Source organism: Fringilla coelebs, assembly GCF_963513975.1.
Source record: "Fringilla coelebs genome assembly, chromosome: 3".
Taxonomy (NCBI): domain Eukaryota; kingdom Metazoa; phylum Chordata; class Aves; order Passeriformes; family Fringillidae; genus Fringilla; species Fringilla coelebs.
In genome coordinates, this window is record NC_140030.1 from 75,288,853 (window position 1) to 75,315,829 (window position 26,977).

At 39.9% G+C, this 26,977-nt stretch overlaps 1 protein-coding gene across 2 annotated transcripts in view; it reads left to right on the plus strand.

The window, feature by feature from the left end:
* Positions 1-26,977, plus strand: part of RPS6KA2 (ribosomal protein S6 kinase A2) — a 158,591-nt gene that overhangs the window by 105,808 nt on the left and 25,806 nt on the right. For both annotated transcript variants that reach the window (XM_084202397.1, XM_084202398.1), the window contains exons 9-14: positions 128-198; positions 1,033-1,121; positions 7,907-7,971; positions 15,757-15,859; positions 20,441-20,571; positions 22,189-22,314. In XM_084202397.1, the coding sequence (XP_084058523.1) occupies positions 128-198; positions 1,033-1,121; positions 7,907-7,971; positions 15,757-15,859; positions 20,441-20,571; positions 22,189-22,314 (585 nt within the window). The remainder of the gene's footprint in view (positions 1-127; positions 199-1,032; positions 1,122-7,906; positions 7,972-15,756; positions 15,860-20,440; positions 20,572-22,188; positions 22,315-26,977) is intronic.

The window sequence follows — 26,977 nt, forward strand, 5'->3', positions numbered from 1 at the left end:
GCACAGGTTGTTGGATCATTTCTTTTCCTCTAGTTTTCAGTTGTGTTGGAAATAGAAGAGGGATGTGGTCAGCTATGCAGACCATCCCAGTGCACATTTGATTTACCATTTTGTTGCTACTCCACAGTTTGAGATGCTGACGGGATCATTACCCTTCCAGGGAAAAGACAGGAAGGAGACGATGGCACTCATTCTCAAGTGAGTATCAAAACTGCTTTCATTCTTCTAACTGTGAGTTAGCCTTGGGAGACCCCATAGGGCCCAAGTATTTGATGAGTAGAGAATAATGGTGGGTGTAATGAACTTTCCAAAGCCATGCAAGGTGTGAATTTAATAAGACACGCATAGCTGATGCCCGTGTTTAACTCTAAAAATTGCCTTCAGAATAAACAGTAGGAAGTGAATTACTGAGAGAGCCTTACAAAGCAAATTTATCTTACTTATTGTGATAATGTCCGTATCCACAAAATGTGGGAAAGTCAAATTTCTGCAGGACATCTTATATTTTGTTGTTGCCAAGTTTCAAATCTTTTCCTTTGCAATATCCCATTCATTTAATGTTAAATGCAGACAAAAGTATCTGAAGCTCAGCTTTGCTCACTAGCGCATTTTTTAATGTAGTGGTGAATGGCCAAGACAAAAGTTTTATTCTCTTTAAACACTATGCAGTTTAGTATACATTTTTTTTCATTAAGTTTGATTGTTCAAATTCCTCTTGATTCCCTAATTTATTCCAGGAAACTAAAATAGTGAAAAACTTCTGTAGGAAAATTGCCTATTTAGGTTGCAAAAGTTTTATGAGATTCATTAGAGCTGCTCTGCCTCTAGTTAAGTCAGTAGCAAAACCTTCCTTAAGATCAGCAGAATGAGATCAGCTTCTCACTCTGTGCTGCACTACGCTTAGGTAGCCTTTGGTCACAGATTTCACTTGTCTGCCCATCCTGATTGCCACAGTTCAGCTGTTTCTGCCACAGTGGGATGGAAAAAAAGCTTGAAAAATCTATTTTCTTTTCAAGTGTTGTGTTCTTTCAGAGCCAAGCTGGGAATGCCGCAGTTTTTGAGCATAGAAGCCCAGAGCCTGCTGCGAGCCCTCTTCAAAAGGAACCCCTCCAACAGATTAGGTACGTGTGGCTTGATCAGCACATTTGTTATGTGCTCCCTGCCTTGTGGGGGCTGAGTTGTACCTCTCAGCTCATCTTTTCCAGTGGTTATCCCCTCCCTTCATTAGGTGGCATATGGCATTCCTTCCCAGAGCACAGTGAGCCTTCAGCACCACTAGAGGAATTTGTAAGGCGTACAGGCAAAGCATTGGAATCTAAAACATGACACTAACTTATGTTTCATTTTTTTGGTAAAGAGGGTGAGGGAACTGCCAGTTTTTAGAAATGATTTAAGATACCTGCTGTGTATGATAATATAGGGAACTGAGAAACAAGTGTGGCTTAAAACCTGTATAATTTAGCTGCAAAGCTCAGTTTTCATCTCTACCATTCTCAAATGCATTTCAATCCTGCCTTGTTCTGTTAGCTCTTGCAGAAGACTTTATTCTTTATTACCCAAATACATAATCTCCTTTTTACTGATGTTGATGCCTTGAGGGGCTACCTAGAACAGAGGCTAGACAGAGTTAAGAGAATAAAGTGGGTATTTATTGAAGGTCTTTAATAGATACACCTTGGGCAGTGCAAAAGCCTCACAGAGGCTACACCCAAGATGGAAAATGGTCACGAGTTTCTCAGACAGTGTAAGTTTGGTCTGTTTGCATATCAGGGGTTAATTCTCCAATTACAGCTTCAGGTCATGGAGCCATATTCCCCCAGCTCGCTCCCCCACAATTCACTTTTGTTTATTCTTTTTGGGGCCTGAGGCTGTGGTGTGTCCTTGCATCTCAGGCCTGCAGGGATTGTTTTGTTTAACAAAAAGTGAAGACAGTTAACTACACTTTATATGGAGTTTAGACCCATGCACTGATGCAGTATAGGATGTGAAAAATATAAAAGCTAAAATCTTAAGGCATCAATGTGTCTTCACCCTTTGTTAATAATCCTGTTTAGATTGTGATAAACTAAATGTATACATTGGATAATCTTATGTCATCTGTACCTTTGTTTGTGGGTTTTATTCAGAAATTAATTGCATTTGATGAGGTGATGGACAATGGCATGACTGCCACTGCAGATTTTGTCATTGTTCCCCACAGCCTGGGGCTGAGTGGCAGTGGGGAGCCGGTCCTGCAGCATGTCACTGTGGCCCCTGTCCTGCCAGGGGGATCCCCCATGGCCCACAAAGGGAATGCCTTCCTGTTTGTTTTACCTCTGGATCTAAAGGGTAGCCTTGTATTCTGATGTACTGCAACACCAGAGTAGAAAAACACATTTTCTCAGCAGGTTTCAATTGCTCTCAAGAAATTTGTTTTACACTGGAAAAAAAAGAGTATTAGGATTTCTCTCTTCAGAAGAATTAGGTGCTGCACCAAATATGAACTTTTTCCCACTCCCAACCTCTGTTTCTTTCTGCTGTTTCCTCCCTGTCTCCCTCTCTTGGTTTTATGCTGCTCTGCACATTTTGTGGCTTCTTACATGTTGCTATCCATCCAAATGGAGCTCCAGTGAAGTCAGTGGGAGTTTCTGGATACCAGTCCTTAAAAAACTGCTCACTAAAAATTTGTTTTAGCCAAAACAATTCTAGCCCTCATATGTTAATAATGGGGAATTGCTAGGGGTCAGGTTTTTAAAACCTGAGGTGTACTGAAATACTGGGAAGGCTTGGAGGAAAAAAAGAAAGACAGAAAGAAAAGAGAGAGAGAGAAAGAAAGAAAGAAAGAGAGAGAAAGAAAGAAATAAATTATAATACAAGTATCCAAGGAAATAGAATCTTAAAGGGTAACAAAAAAAATAGATCTTACTATTTCAGGGATAACTGTGGGAAGCTCCTGAAGGCATTCTCTGTTTTAACTGATTGAGAATCTGCACAAAGGAAGTTGGAAAGGAACCTGTTGATAACTAAAGAAGAAAAGCTTGAATAGCTGGCCTAAATACTGAACAGACGTCAGTAGATAAAAGGACTGCTTCAGCCTTGTGGGTTTTAGCTTTTTCTGGGAAAGGAGTAATAATATTTAAAGAAAAGTAGACTCAGATATCCCAATTTGAAAAATCTTGGGAAAATTAATGAAGCATGCTAAAATAAATAAACCATGCTCTGGATCAAGCACTTGATTTCAGCTATTGTTTCATAAATTTGCCAATATGGAAAGTGCATTTAGTTCCAAAATCCAATTTTAAGCATTTGCAAGATTAAAGATGCTCTTTTTGCCATTTGATTTTGGTATCCTAACAAACAGAAGTAAAGATTGATGATTTATTCTGAAATTTTGCTTTGAAATTGTGTTTTGAAGCTTTGAATTAATAATGGAAGAAATATTAGGGTTGAAGCAAGTTAGACAAGACTGAAAAGAAACTTAGCAATCTGATTTACCTGCTTCTGTTTTTAAGTCTGATGCCCATGTTGATATTTGTGACAAATTTTAAGGAATGAAAAGTCTTCCTTTGGTATCCCTGGTTTTGGGCACTGTCTGTTCTTTTCTGAGCCTATTTGCAGTACAAATAGTGTGCATAGCACTGCTTTGGTAGTATTGCTCTAAGTACAACAAATTTCACATTATGAATAAGCATGATTTTAAATTTTTAAACTAACTGAATACCCAGACAAATAAGGAATGAGCACTCAGAAGTAAAAATTTAGGATGAAAGTGTTAGTTTGTTACATTTCCAGGAACTAGGAGAGAGACTAGCTCTAAGGCCTGGATCTTTTAAGTAGGTAAATAAATTATTTATTATTTAACATGATTATTTAACAAATACAAATTAAAATTTTCTTTTATATAAAAAAACATTATCTAGCAGACTCCCTACGCTGCTGAGCAGCATGAAAGTGTCCAGGGTTCTTATAATTGAGAAGCTCGGCCAAGAAAGTTTGAAATAAAAGCATGGGCCCATAGGCTCAGGGTAAAAGCCAAGGAAATCATTACTATTTTCTTAATCTCACGTTCTCAGGTAAGATATATTCTGCTTTGGCACATAGAACACTTCAGGCTTTAACTTTTTAAAAGGATGAGTTCAAACAGAAAATAGCTTTCACCTTAGTCAGAGTGACTGTAAAGCTTTCTTGTAAACCCTAGAAAAATACCTCAAAAATTCTAGCTCGCTAAAAAATTCTGAAGCTTTAGAGACACTAAAATTTTATTATTTGGAATTAAAAAGCTAGAAACTCTTTCTGATGAATTTGAATATCCAAGTAATCAACCTTCAGGTTTTTTAGGTGTTCTTTTTCCCCCTTAATATTTCAAGGCTTGTGTCGGCCATAATGATTCAATAATCAAAAACAATTTAAAATAAAACATTCTAGTCTTACTGTTTGCAGGCACTTTTATTGCAGGCATAAAACTTAGATAATTAAGTTCTCACTTAGTAATGTGAGGCTGCTTTTATATAAATGCAGTCTGTACTATGTTTCAACTGGCAATTTGATCTGAAATAAATAATTATCTTCTCAGACCTTCATGGGACTGGATGGCACGTAAGAATATTTGCAGGCAATAGTTTGATTGTGCTGATTATTCTTGACTGATAGGTCCTATTGCCAAATTGAAGTTGAAGTTAAAAAACCCAAACTCACTGGGAACCTTGAGGAAGGTGAAAGGTTTGTGGTCATGCAGTGTGCTGCTGCATGCTGTGCCTCAGATGTTTGCTGGACACCCATCTCTATGCCAAGAAATGTCCATCCCCCTGCAGCAGGCATTTCCAGTGATGACCTCTGCAGTGCTTTTCTTTTCTCCATGAAAACACATCTCTTCTCAGTGCCCCTGTAGATTTGCAGGTGGTAGATGAGTGGCTGAAACATGCTGAGCAAATCCAGAGAGACTCCAGGATAAGCACTGATGCCTCATGTCTCCCTTTTGCAGCCAGGTCAGGGCTGTCCTCCTGGCTCCCAGAGCTTTCCTGAATGCACCCTTGGCCACTTCCCTCCTCCAGCTGAGGAGAGGCCAGGCCACATGCTGCTGCCTGCAGCCACAGCACACAGTCCAGGAAGGGGTTGTGGGCTACACCAGCAATTCTCATGGCAGGGGAGGTCGGGGAATAAAAACTGCAGGAAGTGCTGAACCTTCTCCATAGCATAAAATCAGTTGCTAAGAATTGGAAGTGAGCCACTCCTTGCAAAATGAGGCTATTACCACTCTAAATCTCTTTAATATATTAAGCCCTTGCACTTTACAACATATTCCTTATGTGGCAGAGCTGAGGTGGCCCCAACTGGGAAATGAAACTTTTTCAAACAAATGCCTGCCTCAAGTGCATGCTTGAATTTCTTACCAAACACTGCAGCCCCCACTAAAAGAAGTAGCTGAGGGTGGATTTTTTTATCTTAGTCCTTATTTCTATAGGTTTATGGGAAAAGGAAGGGCAGCAGTAGCAAAATTGGTGTCTTTCAAATAGATGATCTGAAAAAAAGCATGTCACTCTCAAGACACAATGACATATCCATTCAGCTGAGCAAGAGAGAAAACAGAAGCAGTGGGGAAGGGGCAGAGCAGAGAAAACTGAATGCATAGGCAATTATCCTGTCTAGTTTATCCTACTAGTGTCTTACTGTGTCTGAGCATTTATCCCAGTCTGGCACTTGGGTTTCATGCTGATGTGGTAAAGGACATTTACTGCATGTTGCAGTTTCCAATCACCACCACCGAACTCAAAGCACTTTCTCTTCTGAAGATTTGCTTAACGTAATTCTCTTCAGAGTCACTCTGTTGGTTTTTTCTTTCTGTTGGCACTGATAAAATCAAAATTAATCTGCCAAGGGAATCTTGCAGACTTAATACTGTACGTTGAACAAAAATGTGCGAGGGAAGTAATAGAACAAGTCCTGTTCTAGGACTTCTTTTCTTGTTCAGTACCCATGGACCATAAACTGCCTTGAGGCATGTAAGAACAGGATAACATATGTTGTTTCACCCAAATTTTCTCCTACCCCATTCCTGCTTTAAGGTCAAGCAAGGGGTTTCCTGAGCCTCTTGTGGTTTGTGATGAAGTAATCTTCAGCAGATTTCTTTCCAACAGACTTTCCTGGACTCCCCACGAACCCATATAAGTATTTTGCACCACGTCATCTTTTCTGCGTAATTCCACATCACACAACTGTCTGTTTCCTGAGGAAACATTTCCAGGTTCTTCTGAACCTCATTCCTGCTGCCATCATTTAGTGATCTATTTTATACTTCCTCGGTCATCTGTTTCCAGGCTGAAAAGTCCTGACTTACTCAGTCATTCCATAACATTCTTTGTTGGCCTTCTTTGGTTTTTCCTAACTTTATTCAGTGTACCATTTTACAGGGGAGTGTGGCAGCTACAATCCATACTCCAGCTGCAGAAATGCAACAGACTTACACAGTGACAGTGCAATGATGCTGTCACTTTTGTCCTCTTTTTCTAAGGTTTGATTTCATGTTGTGTTTGCCTAGAAATGTCTGTCTGTCATAACTCACAGACTCCTCAGTGGGGCTGATCACCTCTGAGCCCATAATTTTGTATTGCAGGCTAGGATTGTGCGCCCTCATGTGCATCACTTGTGTTTGCCTGTACTGAAAGATTACTGGGATGGGGAATTAATCAGGAGATCATCCCTCTTCGCTGTTTTCCAGCAGGCCTGACAGACAATCCTGCATGTTGTGTTTGCAAAGTGTTTGTTTCCTGTATCCACTCATCAGTGAATGTTAAGCAGGTTGTAGGGAGCAGTTCCTGATCACTGCATTTTGACAAACATTGATAACAGTTGTACACAAGGAGAGCAGATATCACATTTTACCAAAGCTGCTCTTGGCAAGGCCTTTGTAAAGCTGCTTGTAATGTTGATCTTCCCAAAGTACAAATATTGTGTGTATAAAAAACTGAGTCCTCTGAGGTGCTGAGTGCCTCTTACAAGGTGCTTAGGAATCCCAAATCATTTTGGGAATCAAGGTTGCTCAGCATTCTTGAGAAGTAGGCTGGGTATCCTTCAGGAACTGATACCAGAATTGCAGTGCAAAGCCTTTGCTTCCAGAGTTTAATTGTCCTTGAAATGAAAATAAAAGGTGCTAATAATAAGGTCAAATCCCCAGAAATGGCATTCTAAATCCTCTCTGACAGTTCTTTTAATTATTACTGAGTACAGGTTTGGTTCTGTGACAGCACTGAAGCAAATAAATTGAACTAAAGGAATAAAAAAGTCAGTCTTCAGTGAAAACATAAGGCAAAAGTAATGAAGGAATTAGATTCATTACCAGATCTCAGAAGACTTCCCCAAAATTTCCTACAGTAATGTAACAGAAATTTAATAGTGAAGGAAACATAACACTGAGAGTGATGATTTTGGTACTCCTTGTTACTGTGAAGATGGGGAACCTAAACCCTGGCTTACCTCAAGTAATTTTGGAGCCTTTTGACATTTCAAGTCTACACTTGCCTGTAGTGCAGCTTTCTGTGCCAGTGGAGAAGAGTAGCTAGTCAAGATTTGCAAGTCAGTGTGGATAGAAAAGCTGCCACTTTTGGTGGAGCCTTGCCAGAGTATCGGGGTACCCTGGGGCCTTTCCTGACCTTGCTGATGCATGTCCTCTGCTGTGGCTGAAATCCCCTGTCTCACCCAGAGCCTCAGAGAAAAGTAAAAGTCTCATTAATGAAGTACCTTTGTCTGTATCTATGGCATTTTATGCTGTGATGGCACTTACACCATTCAGAATTTCTTGACTAGAACTGTTTAGATGGGGACTCTCACTTTGTCAGAGGAAAAGTGGGGATGGGGAGGGAGAGTGAGAAGAGACATCATGCAGCTCTCTTATAAGCACGACTTAATTTTGATTCTTTCATTCTCTTCTCAGGTGCTGGATTTGATGGGGTGGAAGAAATTAAGCGTCACCCTTTCTTTGTTACTATAGACTGGAATGTAAGTGGAGCAGCTTTATTTTATTTCTGGCTACATTTTTTGAGGACAAACTGCCATGCTTAGGAAAGGGATTACTTTCTCTACCATAGAGAGCCTAACTTCTCTAACACAGAGGAGCTGGAGCCTTTTCAGTGGGTGCCTCTGTCTCTCCTGCATGCATATTGCAATCAGTACTCAGAATTGGAACAGCTGATCAAATTAAACATGATTCAAGTAAGACATGTCAGATGTGATTAAGAGAAAGGTAAACAAGGATTTCTTTTATTGCTATCAGCTACAGCTCATAAAGGTGGTGGTGCAGATTGAGTATTTAATTTAGACTCTTAAGAGGTTAAATCTCGCATTTTCAGCATCATAATTGTTCAAATTATCTTATTCTTAGACAAACCTGAAGGCAAACATTTTTCATTCTTGATCTGGACATCTGCCAGTGCATCAGAGCTGCTGTTTGCCACATCCCCTAGCATTTTCTAGTTTAATTTTATCTGACTTGTGTTATGGTGTTATTGTGTCTCTTCAGTATTTAATACATTCACTCACAAGTGCTAGTACAACAGATAGCATTGATGCAGTTCTTACCAGAAATTCTGGCAAAACTCTGTGAATCTCTGTGGCAGAGCCATTCTCAAACTGCTGCCCAGGACTTTGCAGTAAAGCTAATTTCTCTGTGAGTGAGCATTTCATGGTGCCCAGGTAGCCTTTGAAAGGCCCACAAACCCATTTAGTTTCGAAAAACTCATTAGAAAAATCTAATTTGAGTTGCTTTTTGAAGAGTTGTCATGACTCAAAAACATATTAAAACATAATTAGTGAAGGTGGCTTTTGAGACTTTCCTTTATAGTCCAGCTGACTTTTAGAGCCATTAAATATGTTGTGAAGTCTGTCTTTCCTTTTCTGCTTCTTACTAATCATGAGATTCTGTATGAAGACTTTACATTTATGAAAACAGTAAGGGAAAATCTAAAAAATAGAGAATCCAAAGACTTGTGTTGTTGATGATGATGATAGTTATGAAATGCTAATATTAATATCAATAACAATAATATTGTTTTCTGTATTCCCCAATATATCTGCAGTCCTCAGCTTTGCAATGAAAATATAGGTCAGATAACTACATCATGATGTTATAGAAGCACTGTAACAGTGAGAGGGTTTTTCTTCTGTGTTTGCTAGAGGAGCAGCTCACTAACTCATTGTAAATAAATGAGACTTTGCATCTTGGAAAGGTTTTCAGAAAAGTCAGTTCTGTCCCATAAGAATACTCAAGACCACCTTCTGTCATGATAATTGGTGATTGTTTTAAGCTCCGTTCTTTAGGGAACAATTTCATGCCTGTCCTAAGGAAACTCTACTGTCCTCCATCATTTGAAAAAGCTCTTATGCACAGGAAAATATCTACCACAGAGAAGATAGGTATGCTTGAACATGCCTTGGGGCTAGAGAGGAAGGTGGATTTAATTGCCTTTTGATGTGTTATCCAGGCCTCTAACTCTGCTGTGAAATATAGCTGTTAAAATCCATTTTAATCCAACATAATTAGTGCTTATTGCACTCTCTCAGAGACAGATCACTATTACACCGATCAGCTATCATCTTTGTAATATATTTCCTCATTTTATTCTAATTTTGAAATCACTCAAGGAGATCTTGGGAGGCTTATCTCATTCCAGCACCTACAGTACTGTCTGTGTTTCAGAGCAGTGTGAGCCTGGCCCTGAGCTGAAGCCAGAACTTTGAATAGTCATCCAACCAGTTGTTAACATGTTCTCCATGTGCAGAAATAGAACAGGGTCATAGAACAGAAATGGATCAGGCATAGATGTTTCTGTCTATAGCACTGACCTCTGTACGTTGGGAGGAAAAGAGTCCCTGGTGCCCTCATTTTGTTCTTCCATAATGTATACAGAATCTCCTACATCAGTTTGCAGGCAGTCAACAAACAGCTCTGTTGAGATGGAGCAGAAATGATGATTTACTTTATGCCTTGGCAATATAAGGACCTCAGAGAGCAAGAGGCAAGCTCTTTTGGAGAACTTCTGTGCTACCTTAGCAGCTATGATAGACAGGACTGCTGAGACTGACAGCACAGAGAATTTCAGCAACTGTAGTAAAACAATCCTCCATCAAAAGCCCCCTTATCATGAAGGCTAAGAATGGGTCAGTGCCTCCAAAAAATGCAGTGTGAAACAGGTTTGCTTTTAAGCATGATTTTTTCCTGCAAGAGCAATATGATAACCAGGAACAAAGCACCAAGTTGCATCATGTAATTTTAAAGAGAGGTTCAAAACTGAAGTGAGTTAGCTTTTTTCCTTGTAAGTTATGTGTAAAGTCTTGGTGTGGCAGAGATGCTAGACCTGCAAACAGAACCCTGTGACTCAGGCTTTCCTTTCACAGTATTTTCAGGGCTGTTCCCTTGGGGTTTGGATTGGAGCTGGTTATTTCCTCTGTCCCCAAAGTGTTTACCTGGTGGGGCAATCATTTCCCATCTTTTAGTGTCTTCAAACAGACACGACCAGAGACAGTGCCTGGTTTGGATGAACACCCAGTGGAATTAGCACACACAGTGTAGGAGCAGCCCCTGTCACCATCCTGCAGATGCTGCTGCCAAGCACAGCGTGACCACCGCATGCAGAGGCACCAAGGGCAATCCTGGAAAACATCCTTGTGGCCCGGGAACCTTCCTCCTCCTGGCCTTTCCCAGAAGCCATTCCCATGTTCCAGGGTGCCATCCTTCAGCAAAATCACCAGCCACCTTAGGTTTAACTTCTGGCTAACTTCTGCACTAAATGAACTGTGGACAATCTGACACAGAGTTTTTTGCCCAGACTTAAATTGTGGCGTGAGACTTTCTAAGACTCACATTTTCACAGCTGTTACCCTGTAACAAAGCCCTAAGTTCCCACTTTCCAGAGTGAAAAATAGCTGGAGGTTTCTGCAAATATCAGTCTTGCTGCTCTGAGGCATTTAGCAGGCACCATGACGTAAATTCAATAGATTAAATGAATCTGTTGCTAAATGAACGGACTGTCTTTCATGATCAAGGCTGGGATGCTCAGGAGAGAGGTTAGATGTCCAGCTCCTTGACAGTTTTACCTGCTTATTAACCTTGCACCTCCTTTTCTTCTTAAGACAAGCAGACCCAAAACAAGTCGACCTCAAATAATTTAAGGCATTGGCTCTGAGAAAGCACAGTATGGTTCCTGATTTTTTACTACTGTTTCTTCTTTCCAGGTCATGCATAATGAATTTCTGGCTTTTCATTGAAAATGAAAGATGAAATCCCTTTTTGCAGGCTCCTGTCGGAGGAGTGGGCTGTAAACAGTAGTTTTTGTTTGGATGACAGACTGAATTGGAACTAGAGCAAATGACATGCTTGAAACGGATCTGTCAAATACAGCTGAAGAAAGGAGTGGGGAGAAAGTGGATTCCAGTTCTTGTTCCTTTAGTATTAATCAGAGATCAAACTGAACTGAAACTGTGAATTATTTAATTGCTGATTTTACCAACAGCAAAAAATTAATCCTAGGGTCTGGATCCTGCTAGCTTTTCTGTCATTTGCAGGCAATAACACTGAGTCATTAATCTAGGCGAGGACAGGCATTTCAGAATGTAGTTCATCCTTTTGTCTGCTTATTGGATTTGCCATGGCAGGTATATGTATCAAGGGAGTTTGTTCTCACGCTACAAGTGCACCACTGTGGAGGGCAGCATCTTTCTATTTCTAGAAGGTGTCTAAGGAATAATTCAATTCTTCATCAAGGAAACTCAGTTGAGGAAATGACTAAATAGTTTTTAATGAAATTAAACCATTTTCTTTTTCTTGATATTTGTCAGGCACATGTACAGAGCATTTACATCTCTGGGGTTTTTAGGAGTGTGTTTTTTTGAAGATGATGAAAAAGTAACTACTTATAAATAAGAAGAGAAGGAAACACAGTGTTGCAGCATTTTATTACTGGTCTCTCTTGTGTATTACTTAAGTTCCAGCTGAGGAGGTGTTCAGATGAAGATCATACTAGGGATGTGGCAGCATATTTTTAGAAAAGGTCAGTGGCACCTGGATGAAAATTAGTTATTTCAAATACAAATGGTTTTGTCTGAAATCAGAAGGAAAGTCAGTAGAAGCTTGTAGTTTCTTAAACTGCAATAGAAATGGTTTCTAGCTAATTCATAGGTACTTACTATGAAAGTCTCAGGAGGACACGAGGGGTTGATAAGTAGTTAGGAGCATGGATATGTATCCAGGTGTGAATATCTAAATCAGTGTTTTCATGGAGTCCATCTGCCTTGTTCTGTGGATTATGCACTCCCTCAGCACAGCCTCTGGATTCCACAGCACTTTGTTATACAGTGATTCTTCATACCTGCCAGTCACATTTTTCTGTGCTGAGTCAATGCAGTTTAAACTGTGGCCAGTTTAAAAAAATTGGTGATGGAATGTGGGAGCTCATTCTTTACTGGGAAAAAGAAATAAATAGTATTCTCATTAAAAAAATAAGGGCTAAGGAGAGCAATTCTTCTTAGAAGGAAAAAAATCTTCAGCTTCTTATACCTGTGCAAGACAACAAACATGTAATGTATAATGTAGAATTTCAGCCTGAACTTTAAGTGCTCCAGTTATCACTATGATATACAAAGTCTATTTTAAATAGGAGCAATAATAATAAGATGCCCCAAATAAAAATTGCCTAATAAGATGCCCCAAAACAAAAATTTGGATATCAAAACTGGAATTTAAACCAGGAGAATTGGAACCCTTTTCCCATTTAAACAGGTGATGAAACTCACTGTAACTTTTGCACACAGTACTAGCATTACCATGTCTTAGAAAGTACATAACTGCTTAAACTTCACCAGAAGTTATGGACAGTCTGAAGAAATGGTTGAAGGCAAGAATTGAAATTTAGCTTGCTGTCATTTCCCACTCTGGTTGGTTTTTGCCAGAAGACGTCACAGTCAAGATACATTATCCCTGAATAATTTGGGGACCATGGTAAGAGATAATATATTCATACAATTCCTAAAATTAGAAATGTTCTTGAAACATCCAGAAGGATCTCAGATCCTCCAGGAGATTCTCTCTCTATGTGTATACGAAGCAATGACTGTGATTCTTACTATTTTTTTAGATCAGCTTGTGCCACGTTGTTTTGCAGTCTACAGGATGCAGGTTTTTAAAGAAGAGGTGCTCTACCTGCAGCAGGCCTTCATGTTTAATTGTGTTGGGCTGCTCTGTGGTTTAGGGATTTGGCTTGGGTGGCTCACTCAGAGAACTGGAGCCAGTGTGGGATGGAGAAGTCCATGGATGACGCTACTCTGCTTTTCCTGGTCCTCAATGATTTCGTTTAGTTACCCTACGCAAGAGCTTGGGGAAAAAAATTGGTTTAGGCAGCTTACCTTTTACTGTTCTGTTGTCTAATTTTTATCACAAGTGGGTAAGGAAATGGAAAAGGGAGCCATCAGGGTTGTGCTCAAGGGGAGTGCCTTTCACTCAACACAGGCAACCTCTTTGTTTCCATCCTCTCCCAGAAGTCGAATTTGTGATTATAACTCTTTTGATGGCGTGTGACTCACGATGAGTCTTAAATCCCTCCCTAGTAGTGGAGGATGTGGGTTAGGGATTCAAAATACAAATGTAGCTCCAGCAGCATTTAAGAAACTACAGATGGGGGAAGGAATTAAGAGGCCAGAGAGAATATGGTTACGATAATGAAAAGAGAGTGCAATTCCTGAATGATGTACAGCTCTGAAACGTTTTCCAATTTTTGGACCTCACAGGATGAGCTGTGCAGTTAATTCCGTGAGGAAGCGTGTGCATGTGACCGTAGTGCTTTCTACAGCAGAAGCACTGCAGTTGTGAATTAAGACAAATAAAGGGGAGCTGGGAAGCAAATAACTTTCTCAAGGTGAAATCCTAGCAACAGAAAAACCTTCAGTAGGTGCTGAGTTCTCTTGTAAAGTTCTGTGCAGGCAGAAAAGGATGTATGTTAATTACTAGGTTGATACTGTTCAGCTGATGAGTGACACTTCCTGCGTAAGATTGCAATTGGCTTTTAATTATTTGGAAGACTGGCTTTCCATTGTGGCTCACAGCAGTTATTCATCTCCTTTCCTTTCCGAAGATATGGAGCAGTTTTACGCAAGCAGGAACTTTTTATGGTGAATGGCCATTAATTATTGCAGAGTCATTTTCAACCTCACTGCTTCACTTTCCCAAGGAATCATAACTCAACCACAAATATATCCTTTATGTTAAGGCTGATACTATGCTACAGAACGTTCTCCTTCAAGAGCCTTTATTTATGCAAAATCATGAACCTTTATGCAAAATCAAATTCAAACTATGGTGAAATGTATACATCTTAGATTTGATCGCTTCTTTGTATTACAGAAGTTAATTCCCCAGAAAACACACAGTCAAAAAGAATCTTCCTGCATGCAGGGAGCTGGAAAAGCATTCAGTAATGTCCATTAAACATTTTTAAAAATCAGCTCATTAGGAAGTTGTTTTAAGAGCTAACCTAAAAATACATATTGCAAACAGTCCTAAAGTTGAACTCTCCAGTTCTTATCATGACTTGAAAGTTTGCATTAAATGTTGTATTTGTGTTCAGCCATGTTAATTATGGGAAGCTGTCTGTGACAACTAATTCAGCCCTTTGAGACCTAAGAACAAAAGCATTGCTAGAAAGGAAAGGCAGTCGAGGGACTGCAACACAGGGCAGGGAGTCAAACTGGAGCTCTGTTCCCCATGCTGCTATCAGCATGATGTTTGGCTTTGGCCATTTCAGGCAGAGATGATGCAGAGATGGCTGAAATCAATAGGGCTCTTTCCATTAACCTCTACAATCTTTGGATCAGTCCAGATATCCTCACCTCAGTGTGCGTGGCTCTGTGTGTGTGAATGCTTGCAATGGAGCATGGGGTAGCAGTTCCTTAAATATCTCTGAGAATGAGTAAAAAGGCGACAAAGTCCTTCATAACAAAGGCAGGATCTATTAGGATGAACTTATGGTGCCTGTTACCTGGGTGATCCCCTACATGACTCCTCAGTCAGCCGCAGAAACTCACACACCTAGTACTTACCTGTTAAATACCTTCCTGTCTTACGTTCTTCTTTGTTTTGTTCCTCACTTTAAGCCACATGTAGAGCTTCAGTGTGATTGCCCACCCATCCACAGTGCTTTCTCCCTAGTATTTTTGGTGAGAATTTCATGTAATCATCAGCTGTAAGCCCCCTTCCCTTTTACCAGATAAGCTAAAAGAACAAGTCTCTTGTTTAGGTTGTAAGGACCAGGCAGCCAAGCCTGTTGCTCAGGTCAATCTGGCAGCACATCAAACACATTGCTCCATCTTGAGAAATAGCAAATGCTAAAGCAGTCATGGCTTCCTGGCAATTCTTTGTGCTGGTGCACAAACAGTTGCTGTGCTGCTGAAGTTACCCTGTTTCCTGGTCTTGCCATTGCACGTTCCAGTCCTGCCCTTAGACCAGTGAATTTCCAGATGCCTCAGCTTGAGGTACTGTTCCAGCCTATGGGCTAAATTTTTGTGAAGAACATTGGTGTTTATGTTTGTGTTTATATTCAGGATTCCAGCAGCTAAGATGTGCGGGGACCATCCAGGGCACAGCTTTTAAGCCGAGCAGTAAAGCAAGAGCCAGAACCACGGCTTCATCCTCCTTGTCTGTCAGTCCAGCGAGGATAGCATGGAGCTGAGAGAGGACACCCTAAGAATGCTGAGAGTGTACTCATTGATGCTGATTGGGGTCTGTTTTTGTCCTTGCAGAAACTGTACAGAAAAGAAATCAAGCCGCCTTTCAAGCCCGCGGTGGGGCGGCCAGAAGACACCTTTCATTTTGATCCAGAGTTCACGTCTCGGACCCCTACAGGTGAGTAAGGTGGCACGTGGGTGATACATCTTTTCAGCTAGTAAATTCATTCTTCCTTTCCCCTCTCTGTTCCAACAGTCTAAAAGTCTGATCACCTGTGGCATTACAGGGTTTTGCCATATCCAGCAGGAAGCAATGACTGGTTCTGCTTTTCCAGCAAAAAAAGCTCATAAGTATTTCGCCCGCTTCATATTAACTCATCTTCAGAACTAACAGATTTCAATTTTTAAAGGAAAAAATAACTACTGTTTTGCTGGTTTATTACTCTTTTTTGCTTACAGTAGCTGAATTTAACTATTTTAAATTACCTTGGCTTCAAAGAACTTTGTATCTCTGCAAGTTAGTATGTAATTATATATTGCATAGATGTTTTATTTAATTATGACATCTCACAGACTGTGGACTATTGGAAGTTAATGTGTGGTTAAAAGAAATGAAGAATCATCAAATTCTCAGGTCAGCAGTGTTATGCCAACAAGAAATTTGGCCCACAATATTTAGGAAATGCTTGCAGATAGAATGTTGTTCCTGTAGCTTCTATTTCCCAACAGAAGTACCATGCTTTGTACACTATATATATGAAGGTGACTGTTGCATAAAATTCAATCTTTCCACTCTTTTAAGTGGGAAGCAAGAATATCAATAATGTCATCCCACTTGTAATGGTGCCTCCTGCTAGACATGAATAAGTTACATTAAATTTCTGCCTCTGATGTACCTGTGCAAAGAAGTACCTGTTTATACTTTCTAAAGTGTAAAAATTGAATTAGTTGTTGTTTGTAAAACACTTTGAAGGTGGTAAGCGCTGTAAATGTCACATAGTATCATGGTAGTAAAAAAGTATATTGCCCCAGAACTGTTGCAGTGAGAGGGAATGATCTGAGCTTTCATTATGAAAATACCTACATTATAAGATGTGAATCAGAACTGATATTTCCTGCAGTTTTTGTTCAGGCTTCTCATGACCTACACCATTTTTTCTTAAAACTAGCCCAAACTTCTCTTCAAAGTCTGGCTCAGATTTCCTTTCATCTGCTCCAAATCTTACCTCAGTCAGTTCCTTTTTTTTTATTTTTTCAAGGATGTGCTGACTTTTACGAGCTATAAAAATATTATATTCTTGTTTCTTCAACATCCACCTGTCTCCAGTATATGTTATTCATGTTCTGATATTCCTATTCCACTGCATAGAAACGTGATCTTTGGTTTCCAGACATTTCCCACATCTGATTTTAGCTTTAATTTAGATTTCAGAAGCATTTATTTCTCTGAAATATTGGAGACTGCAAGTTAGTCTGGTCTTCAGGGATGTGTGCTCTGGTGCTGCCATGGGAAGTTTCACTGATGCAAAGAAGCATTAGAAGTTTGGATTGCTTTGGAAGTTTACACTTCATTGCTTTTACTGAGGCCTGGGGCTATATTTTGCACTCTCCACTACTACTGTTGCCTAATTAAATTTGTTATTTGCTAATTCCTACAAGACACTTGGAAGGTTTGTTTGGGGGTGGTGGCAGGGGTGGGGAGATGACCGGCCTCAATTCTGTTTTGGGCTACCATGGATAGTGGCCTGAGAATCAAACATTTCAAAATAGGTGTAATTGGAAGTGTGAATCCCCTTTTCAGAATGATGGAAAAGCCCTGGCAGACTGGTAGAATATTTTGCAGCCCTGTCTGTTGACTGGTTTGGTCAAACAAATTGGGAAAAGTATCACAAATGTGTTCAATACTGGCTCACATCACCAGTGGAATAGAGCAATAACCTTTTTTTTTTCATTTTGTTTATCAGAACAAAATAAAACTAACAAACAAACTAACCCTGTTACTGAGAACATCCTCAGATAGAAAGCACTGTAATAATTCCTGCTTCATGATCATGCAGTTGTGTTTTAATGAAGCTGTCAGTCACTATTTTACACTGTCTTTATGAATGAGTTCTCCTGTCTGAAAGCAGGTTTATGTCAACGTTTTGGATCCAGTAAATCTTGTCAGTCCACTGTTTTGCTGTACCTCAGAAACTTCCTTTACCCTGGAGGGTGAAACCACATTTCTGTGGACTCTTAACTTCAGATCTAAGTGTGCCAAAGATGTGGTTTCTGACACCGAGAGCTCATTTATGTGGGTATAGTTTCACATCACTTTTTCTCAGAGATTTGTCCAAGTTGGAGTTGCTTTTTTTGGCCATTTGCTTCCTAAATTCACCACTGTGGCCCCACATCTCATTTGTGGTGACTCAGCTCCTTACAGGGAGCTGGAGGATGAAGCAGACTAGGTTAGAAATGGTGATTTGAACAAGGATCAAACCAAGATCATTCTTGTGACCCAACTTAGACTTCATCCACAAATGCTTGTACTGTTGTGATTGATGGGACAGCAGGCTGTAACCAGCAGGGATGTTTTAGACTGGCTTTACTGCTGAAAAAAAGTATTTAAAACTTCACCTGAAATATCTAAATATCCTCCTTTGCAAATAAGACGTTTGCTAACCCTAGTGAAACATGATGAAAGAAATAACTCAAGAGTTATGAAGCCTTTGAAAACCCTTTAACTTTGGTGCTCTAATGGAACAAAGCATTATTACTTTTCACACATCACAAATGGGTATCACACATCACAAATGGGTATCACAAAGATACCCATTAAATAAGATTGGTGCTTGTAAGTGGATCTAATTCAGATATATGAAATTATTATGATTTATAAGGCCTAGAAAAATGATTTAGGTTTCTGAGCTATCAGCTAATTAACATGATTTATGCATCATTTTGCACTTAGCAGAAATGTTTTAATGGGCAAATCAGTTGTTGGTGATGAATATTTGATAGTGAACAGCAAATCAACAATAGTTCTTCTGCAGTATTTGCTGAAGTGATTGGCAGTGAATTATGAAGGAACCATTTTTTTAAAAAGAGCTGACCTACCACTTTAGTTTTAGAGCTGGATCACAGCTTTTCTGAGGTTCCGAAGTGTTCAGACGTGAATTATTGTCATTCCTTATTTTTAAACATTCTTTCCTCTTAATTAATCCCTTGTGTAAAAATCCCTGTTATAGATATGCCATGGTAGGAAGTATCCGGTGGTGCAAGAGATCTGGTGTGATTCACCCACGGATTTGCAAGGAGAGTGCCCATCAAAAACACTGAGACAAACAAAAAACCCACGTCATTTTACCGAAAGACAGTCTTCTCCATCTGAACTCTGCTTGCTGTGCAATTACAGCACACTGACTCCTGACCCCTGCCAAAGCTGAGGCAGCTTTGTGATGAGAAATGGAATTAGCTGAAGTCTCGCTTTTGTTTATTCCCAAGCAGATATATATTGGTTTTATTAAGTTCTGACTTCAGTTCCTCTATTCATTTGACCAGTAGATTCATACAGGGTGTGTGCACATTCTTACATATTTTCAGGGCCTCAAGCAGGTGAGTCAGATATAAAGCTCAGTGGGGATGTATTTTCTTTAGATGACTGAATATTTACACACTTTACTACAAGGAAATAGGTTTCTCAAAAAAGTTTTACTCTGTAACTTTGTCAGTAAATCACATGGTGCATTGGAGGAAATGGGAAGGGAAAAAGAGGAAAAAAAACCCACAAGTCCCCCAAAAAACTAAATAAAAGGTTAGCAAATTTTAGTAATACAGGTTTTATAATACCCAGCCTGTTGCCAAGGGATGGTTTACAAAGTGATTCTTCTTGCTGAGGAAAATACCCAGGATAAAATATACGCTGGGGAGAAAGATCTCTTTAAAGCTCTTCAGAATTTTAAGAGAAGCAGAGCTCTGCTTGCTTCGTCATGCTGCTTCTCTCACTGAGCTGCGGTGCAGGTACAGAGCTGCTCTCAGCTCATTGCCTTCCAAAGGCAGAATTCCTAATTCAGGATTCTTTGAACTTTAGCCATTCCTTCCCTCCTTTTGCCATATCAGGGAAAGGATGGGGAGAAAATCTCCGTGAAGGTTAGTTAAAACAATCCTTTTTGGTTTTTTCTACCTGAAGACAAGTCAACCCCTGTCTTCCCTGGAGTAAGTCCCAGCTCCTAAAGCTGCTCCAGAAGATTCTTATAAGGCCACTGGAGTATTGTGCTTTTACATGCATTATCTATATTCTCCTGACCCACACAATTTGCCACTTCATCCTTTGTAATTTCTGTAGTTAAGTTGTGCTGCAAAAGACAGATAAAGCAGCCTGTGGCTTTTTTCCACTCCCTGGAGAACCTGTGATAAGCCCTGCAAGGTGTCCTACCCTGAGTCTCCTGTCTCTCACCAAGCCTCTCTGCCCTGTGCCTTCTCTCTTGTGTGCACTCTTGGCACAGGCAGTACTTTGCCTAAGAATGCCCTGTGAAAAAATCCTGTATCCAAGAGGAGAGATCCTTGCAAACAATAGCCCTGCACTGTTCAAACCCAGAGGAAAGGAATGGAGAAGGCACACCAAAGCCTCGGCATGGAGGTGAATTATATTCCCCTGTGTGTGCCAGTTTATCAGATCTGCTGCTGACTGCCAGGGGTGACTTTGTCTCTTGTAGTGCCATGCTAGTCCTTTCTGTTCTTCTGTGCAGCTCATGAGGCCGTTTTCTTCCTTCTCCTACAGATTCCCCAGGTGTTCCTCCAAGTGCCAACGCTCATCATCTTTTCAGAGGGTTCAGCTTTGTTGCCTCTAACTTGGTGCAGGAGCCTGCACAGCAAGATGTGCACAAAATCACTGTTCACCCAATTGTGCAGGTACTGATGCTGGTTGCATTTCACATCTGATGTGCACATACGTATGTGTGTGTTTAAACTGCCTAATGTTCTCACTGGTATTTCACACCTGCCTAGTGTAGGAAGGAGGTGTTTTACATGCAGCACGTAGGTGTTGGAAAATGAGAATTTCTTTTTTGCAAAGGCTTTTATGTATAAAATGTTCCTCACCACCTTTGCAAAGGAAATAGGAACTGCACTTTGTCACAACTAAAATGAAAAGTACTTCTCAATACCTGAAACGGGATTCCAGTTGTGCATGCAGGGCAGGTAATGAAATTTTTTCACTGAATGCATTTCATTCCCAGCAGTTTTGTCTTGGATGATCCAGTCTCTGCTGGCAAAGGGCTTTGATGACCTGCTGCTGTAGGCTCCCAGAGACAGAGCCCAGGCTCCTGGGTGTAAGAGGCCACCATACTCCCACTGCTATTGCACAAAAGCCTGGATGTACTCACCTAAACCGGGGTGCTTGATGGGGGAACATGCCAGACACTTGATTATTTGCTGCCTTTCCCCTTAAAAAATCTATCCAGTTGTACTTGATACCAGAAATAAATTGCTACAAAAGGTTTGATACATCAGATGAGAAGGGAACAGGGAGAAAGAACTGGGCTGCTTAAAGGTGCAGCCAGTTTTCTCACTAGGAAAAAGCTCCCTCTGCTACCCACAGCCACAAGTGTACATGCCTCCAGAAGGGGAGACCCTGCCTGTGGTTTTCATAGGTTTTCATCTCTGTTTTAATTATTTCCAGTGGAATGTGTCATACTCTTATGGCACAGTAAGTGAAATGTTACCCAAGCCATTACATCTCAGAAATGTTTTATATATTCCTGTGATTTGCTTTGTAAAAATGCATTGAATATTGACATATGAGCATCTTAAAATTTAGCAGGTTCTGTGTGGACTTTGCTAGCAAGGCCACATTTTTAGACAGAGGATTCTGGGGGAGTTTTAGAGGTACTGGTCATTTCTTGAGTCCTGGGATAGAATTTTCATCAAAGCCTCAGATTTGGGGTTCACCATTGAACCAGTCTACCTGCCCAGGTATATTTTCCAAAGAGCATATGAATTAATGGCTTAAAATATTAACTTCTCTCTCATACAGAAACTGCAGATAAACATACACTAGACAAGACTTCCAATTATCTGGAGGCACTCCCCATATATATGGGGTATCTCTCTTGAACACAGTGAAACTATGAAACTTAATATTTTGTTATCTGCCCCTCAGTAATTAGAAATCAGTTTATATTGTCAAGATATGTGGGTTTGTCAGGAGATTTGGGCCCACAGTTTCCTATGAATTTCTAATATGTAGTGATTTTCTGCATTCCAAAAATAGTTTGGAAAATCACAGCAGTTTTGCCACTACTTCTACATAGACAATTCCATCTTACAGACTGGAAAAAGGTAGAAAGGGAAAAGACACATTTACTTGTTTGTGTAAAGAGCTTCAGAATTTTTTAACTGGATTTAGAAAATGTATGGACAAGAGAGCTCTGTGAAGGAGAGGAGATCAAGGATCTCCTTCAAGATGAGGCTAGTCCTCGCTTTTACATACCATGTCCTGATTACCTTGTTTCTTTTGTCCCCCTGTAGCAGTTACACGGGAACAACATTCACTTTACTGATGGATACGAGATCAAGGAGGACATAGGAATTGGCTCCTATTCAGTGTGCAAGAGATGTGTTCATAAAGCTACAGAAACAGAGTTTGCAGTGAAGGTAAGAAAGCCTCTGGTAAATGCCAGAAATGCAGCTGAGTCTGCTCTGCTTCTGGATTTTTTGTGGGCGTATTTCTTGTTGCTGGGCGTTGCTTGGGATTTTTTTCTGTTTTGTAAGATGGCAGGTTTCATGATAAGTCTTCCATATTTTTCACACTCCCATCATGTAGAATTCCTCAGAGGAAAAAGCCTTTGCTGCCTTGCATGGAAATCCTGTTAATCACTTCAGCCATGCTCCTTGCAAACTGAATAAGATTGTAACATATCCCAGACTGAATGATCATAATTTTTAAAAATTACATATAAAATTATTGCAAAGTTGAAACATGATTTATTCTTCTTTCTCAAGTTGCTTAGATCTGAGCTTCTTGTAATTAGAGAGATTTTTCAGTGAAAACCATGGTCACCTAGAAGAGCTCAGATTTCCCTTTGTCTTCTTCACACTCAAAATGAATGCTATCAAAACGAACGAAAGTAAATCTCCAGCAGAGATTTAAAATATTGATTTAGCTGGGCATTAAAGACAAGTCAGTGAATTTCAGATTTGGTCAAGCACTGGTGCATAGAATGGAGTCACCTCAGCCCCAGAGGCCAGGGAGCTGCTGGGATTAGGGAAGAATTTCAGCAGAACTACTTTGGAAGGCCATGCTCAGAGAACTGTCATCAATTCCATTCAGTGCTATTGAATAAACAGCCTGCAGCCGTGGCGGGGGCCAGCCCAGACCAGTGCAAAGTGGTTGTGAGATAACAGCTCAGAGGAGGAGTTTCAAGCATGCACTTTTCTCTAAGGAAAACTTTAGCAGTGAAAACACTCATCTGTTAGGCAAGTACTTCATGGTTTTGTTCTTGTACCAGAAAGGGACAAGAATAGATTTTAACATGGAATTTGAAAAGACAGGGGAGTTAGGTCAGATCCTTTCACTTCTGTAGCATCTCATGGGAACAGATTGCAGTACATAGAGAAGAGTATTTACCAAACTTGCGCTAAATGAGGGGATCTAGCCAACTGCCAGTATACTCTTAATGTTTTAAAAATTTAGAAAAGGGATGTACATTTTGCTAATAAATGAGGTTGTGTCTTTGCTATTAAATTGCTGTTAATGATGAGAGCTTAAGGAATTGATCCAAACTGCAGTTCATGAAATAAATAACCTCCATACAGTCAATAGAATAATATGAAACATTTTATTCAGTCTTATTTTTCACTTCTAGATTGATGGCAACGCGGTATCCATGAAAATCCATTAAACTTTTCATGTTTCCTCACGATGGCCACAAAAATCTGGAAACCACTATTACCCTACAATCTGTTGATGTCACTGTTCAAACAATGGTTGAGTTTTTTAGGCTACACCACAATTAGGAGCATGGACTTGCCAGTAGATCTGTGGGCTTGCATGTGAATGTGCTACTATTTTCATTTCTAATGAATTTAAAAAATCAGAGCTTTTCAGTGCCCAGGTCATTTATCAACAGATGGCATTATGTTATAGTAGGTGTGGGTTCTGTATAACTTAAATACATCCATGATGAACAAAATGTATACTAAATTTAAGTAATAACTTTAATATTTCATTTATATCAAGTATTGTGGACAGATTTATCAGTGTAAGACAGCCAGTGTGAAACCAAAATAGAAAGACCTCATCCCTTGAAGATGTCTGAGTGCCCAAATCTGACAGGGTCCAGCATGCTCAGCAGGCTGCCTGTTTGAGGTACCTCAGAGGATCCAGAACAAAGCCAAGGCATGAAGACACTCAAATCTCCAGCAGAGTTCAGCACTGTTATTGCTAGGTTTATGCACTATCCCATTTTTTTTAATATTTCCTCTTTTTACTCCTTTCTTCCTCCACTTCTTACAACTCTTTACTTGTCATGTAAATATGTCTTCATTTTGACTGCCAGTGTAGGCAACATGTGCAGCATCTCAGTTTCTGACACAGTGTGAGTCAAATGTGTAGCACAGATTTGGGGTTGGAGACAGTTGGTGGGTTTCTGTTTGTTCTGTCTTTCCAGCACATTTAGTGCTGCCTCTTTGGTTATTACTCCTACCAATATATTAATTTTACTTTTCTTACAATTTTATTGTAATTTCATAATACCATTATATCACGTAGTTGTCAGAGTAGCTCACTTTCAAAAAAAACTGCACAATGCCACCCATTTCAAGTAATTAGATAGCACAAGAGTTGCAACTGATATTATCATAATTATATATCAGTCCCTTTTGACATGCATCCTTTAACTGTCTCTTTAAAAATCACTGTAATTAGGCTCTTTTCATTTCTGTTAGTAAGTATAATTTTCTCTGTGTTCTCTAGTACGTAACATTCAGAGGGAAAAGTGTCTGCAGAGATCGTTTGTGTGATAGGCAGCAGCCCCATTTGCCTTGCAACACCTCATTAAAAGTTCCCTCTTTCAGAGGAACTGCCAACACCTCAGAGAACATCATTCTGTCTGCCTCAGGGGAGGCTGGAGATAGGGAAGGAGTTAAGGAAATTACGTGGTGGCATCACTGCAGGAAGACACACACCATGTCACTGTGTAAATAAATAATCCTTCCATGGAGCCTGCCCCTCTCCTTGTTTACTGTTGTTCCATGGTGTCTTACTGAGACAGGAGATTACCTGGCCAGAGAAATTTGAGTCAGAGCTACAGCCAGAAAAGCAAAACCTTTCCTAACCCAGAAGCAGAACATATTTAATAAAATGCTAACCACTTCATCCTTTTCCTTTTGCTGGCCATCTGCTGCTAATTGTGGGGCAACTTGTAAAGGTAATTAGATGTCTAGCAGTGCAGAGATGGTGTTTGCTGGTGTTGTAAAAGCATTTGAACAGATCTGGAATTTCACTCTTTTCAGAGCTGATTGAGATGAGGCACGTGCCTCACTGAGGAGCTTTTGGAATTTCCCCCAGACACTTCTCTGCACCTGTAGGCAGCTGTACTGCTTCTGTAAATCCAATCACGGAGCCTGATGAAGAAAAGAATTTTCTTGCAACCTATTCCCTATTCTTCCATGTCATCTGTAAAAATGAAATGCTAATAATAAACTCTAAAGCTATTTTAGACATGCCCTCAGGCTTCCAAGTGCAATATTTCAGAATTCAGACATAGCTCCACTTCTGAGAGCATTTCACTACCCTGCAAGAGAAAACCCTGTAGACAGTCAGATTTCCTGCAAATTGAGTCTACCCTGAAACTAGTAACCACCTATCTAGGTCAGTGCAGGTAGGTGTTGGTTTAGCAAGTCCGTGTGTCATATTGTACTTGCACGTACATACTCTGAGGAGCTTTTAAAATTTTACTTTCAACTTTTTTCCATCTCATTCCCAAGTGAAAAAAAGTAAAAAGCTCTGAAATACAAGTAAGAATTTATCCATTCTTCTGAATCACAGAATATTCTGAGGTGGATTCTTTCTTTTAGAAAGAAGAGAGATGGGGGGGAAAAGAGTGTTTCTCCTGTCATGGACTTCTACTGTGGTTAAGATTCTTCTGCTATAATATTGATCATCTTGACTACAGCAGGCCTAATGATTTTTAATAGCAAGGAGAATTGGCACTTTGAGTTGCAGTTACAAACTTCACATGGATATAAATGTAATGATGAGGTCAGAAGCAAAGGAAAATAAGATCAAAGTATTAAGTCACATCGGTATCTATAGAAAATAAGTTAATTAAGTAAAAGAATTATGCTAGAGGAGCTGGTAGGGGTTTCTGTGGGTGGAAGAGAGTTTAAAATGGAAGCCTAAACAGATTAAGAGCTCTTGTTTGGAGTTCAGAATACTTGGTGAATCAGATTTTTCAAAACCTTCCAGAGATGTGATGCAATTAGCATATTCCAAATGTTTTTCTTGTCTTAAAACTATTGCACAGCTTTCAAGCTTGGAGCACTAGTGAAGCTTTCAAGCTGGATTTTTGGATGTGCTTCTTACTGATGCCAGATTAAGGAAGTTAGAAAAGGACTTCATTTCATCTCCCTGTTTTTAAAGGTTTGTCTATTCAGATTGACTCCTGACCCCCAACAGAGATTACTGGTGAATAATAGCCAAGTAGAAATTGCTGCTGCTGAGCCAGTTCTACCCCCAGTTCTGCCCCAGTATTGCAGAGGGCAAGAGATGCCAGATTCAACACCTTGATGTCAACTGCCTTTTTCTCCAGAATATCCAGCTGGTTAAGTCTTGTGGGTTTTCAGTCCCTCCATGCTGTTAGAGGGAAGGTGGAAAACTAGGTTGTATTTCCTAAAAACAGGATATACATTTTTTCCCTCCTTTGAAGAAGAAAAACACAGTAGAGATAGTCCCAATTGACAAGTCCAATTTTTCAGATGCCAATATTACAGTGGAATTTGGATCTTTAAATACATGTGAATCTCATGATTTTTTCCTATCTCTGTGATGTACTAACCAACTGTTTGGTTCCAGATGTTCCACAGTTGTGAGCAAAGCCAAAGTTCGCAGTCTGTGTCTGCCACTGGGATACAAGTTCATTTCTGCTAGAGTCCAAGTGAATCCTACAGCTTATTTATAATTCTGGCAGCTGCAAAGCACTGAAAGCCCATCTATCTAGCTTGTTTTGGTGTGTACAGACTGGAGAGAAGGTGCATTTTAATTAGCTACAAATATTTGATACCAGCAGAGAAGTGGGGTCAGCATGCTATCAATAAA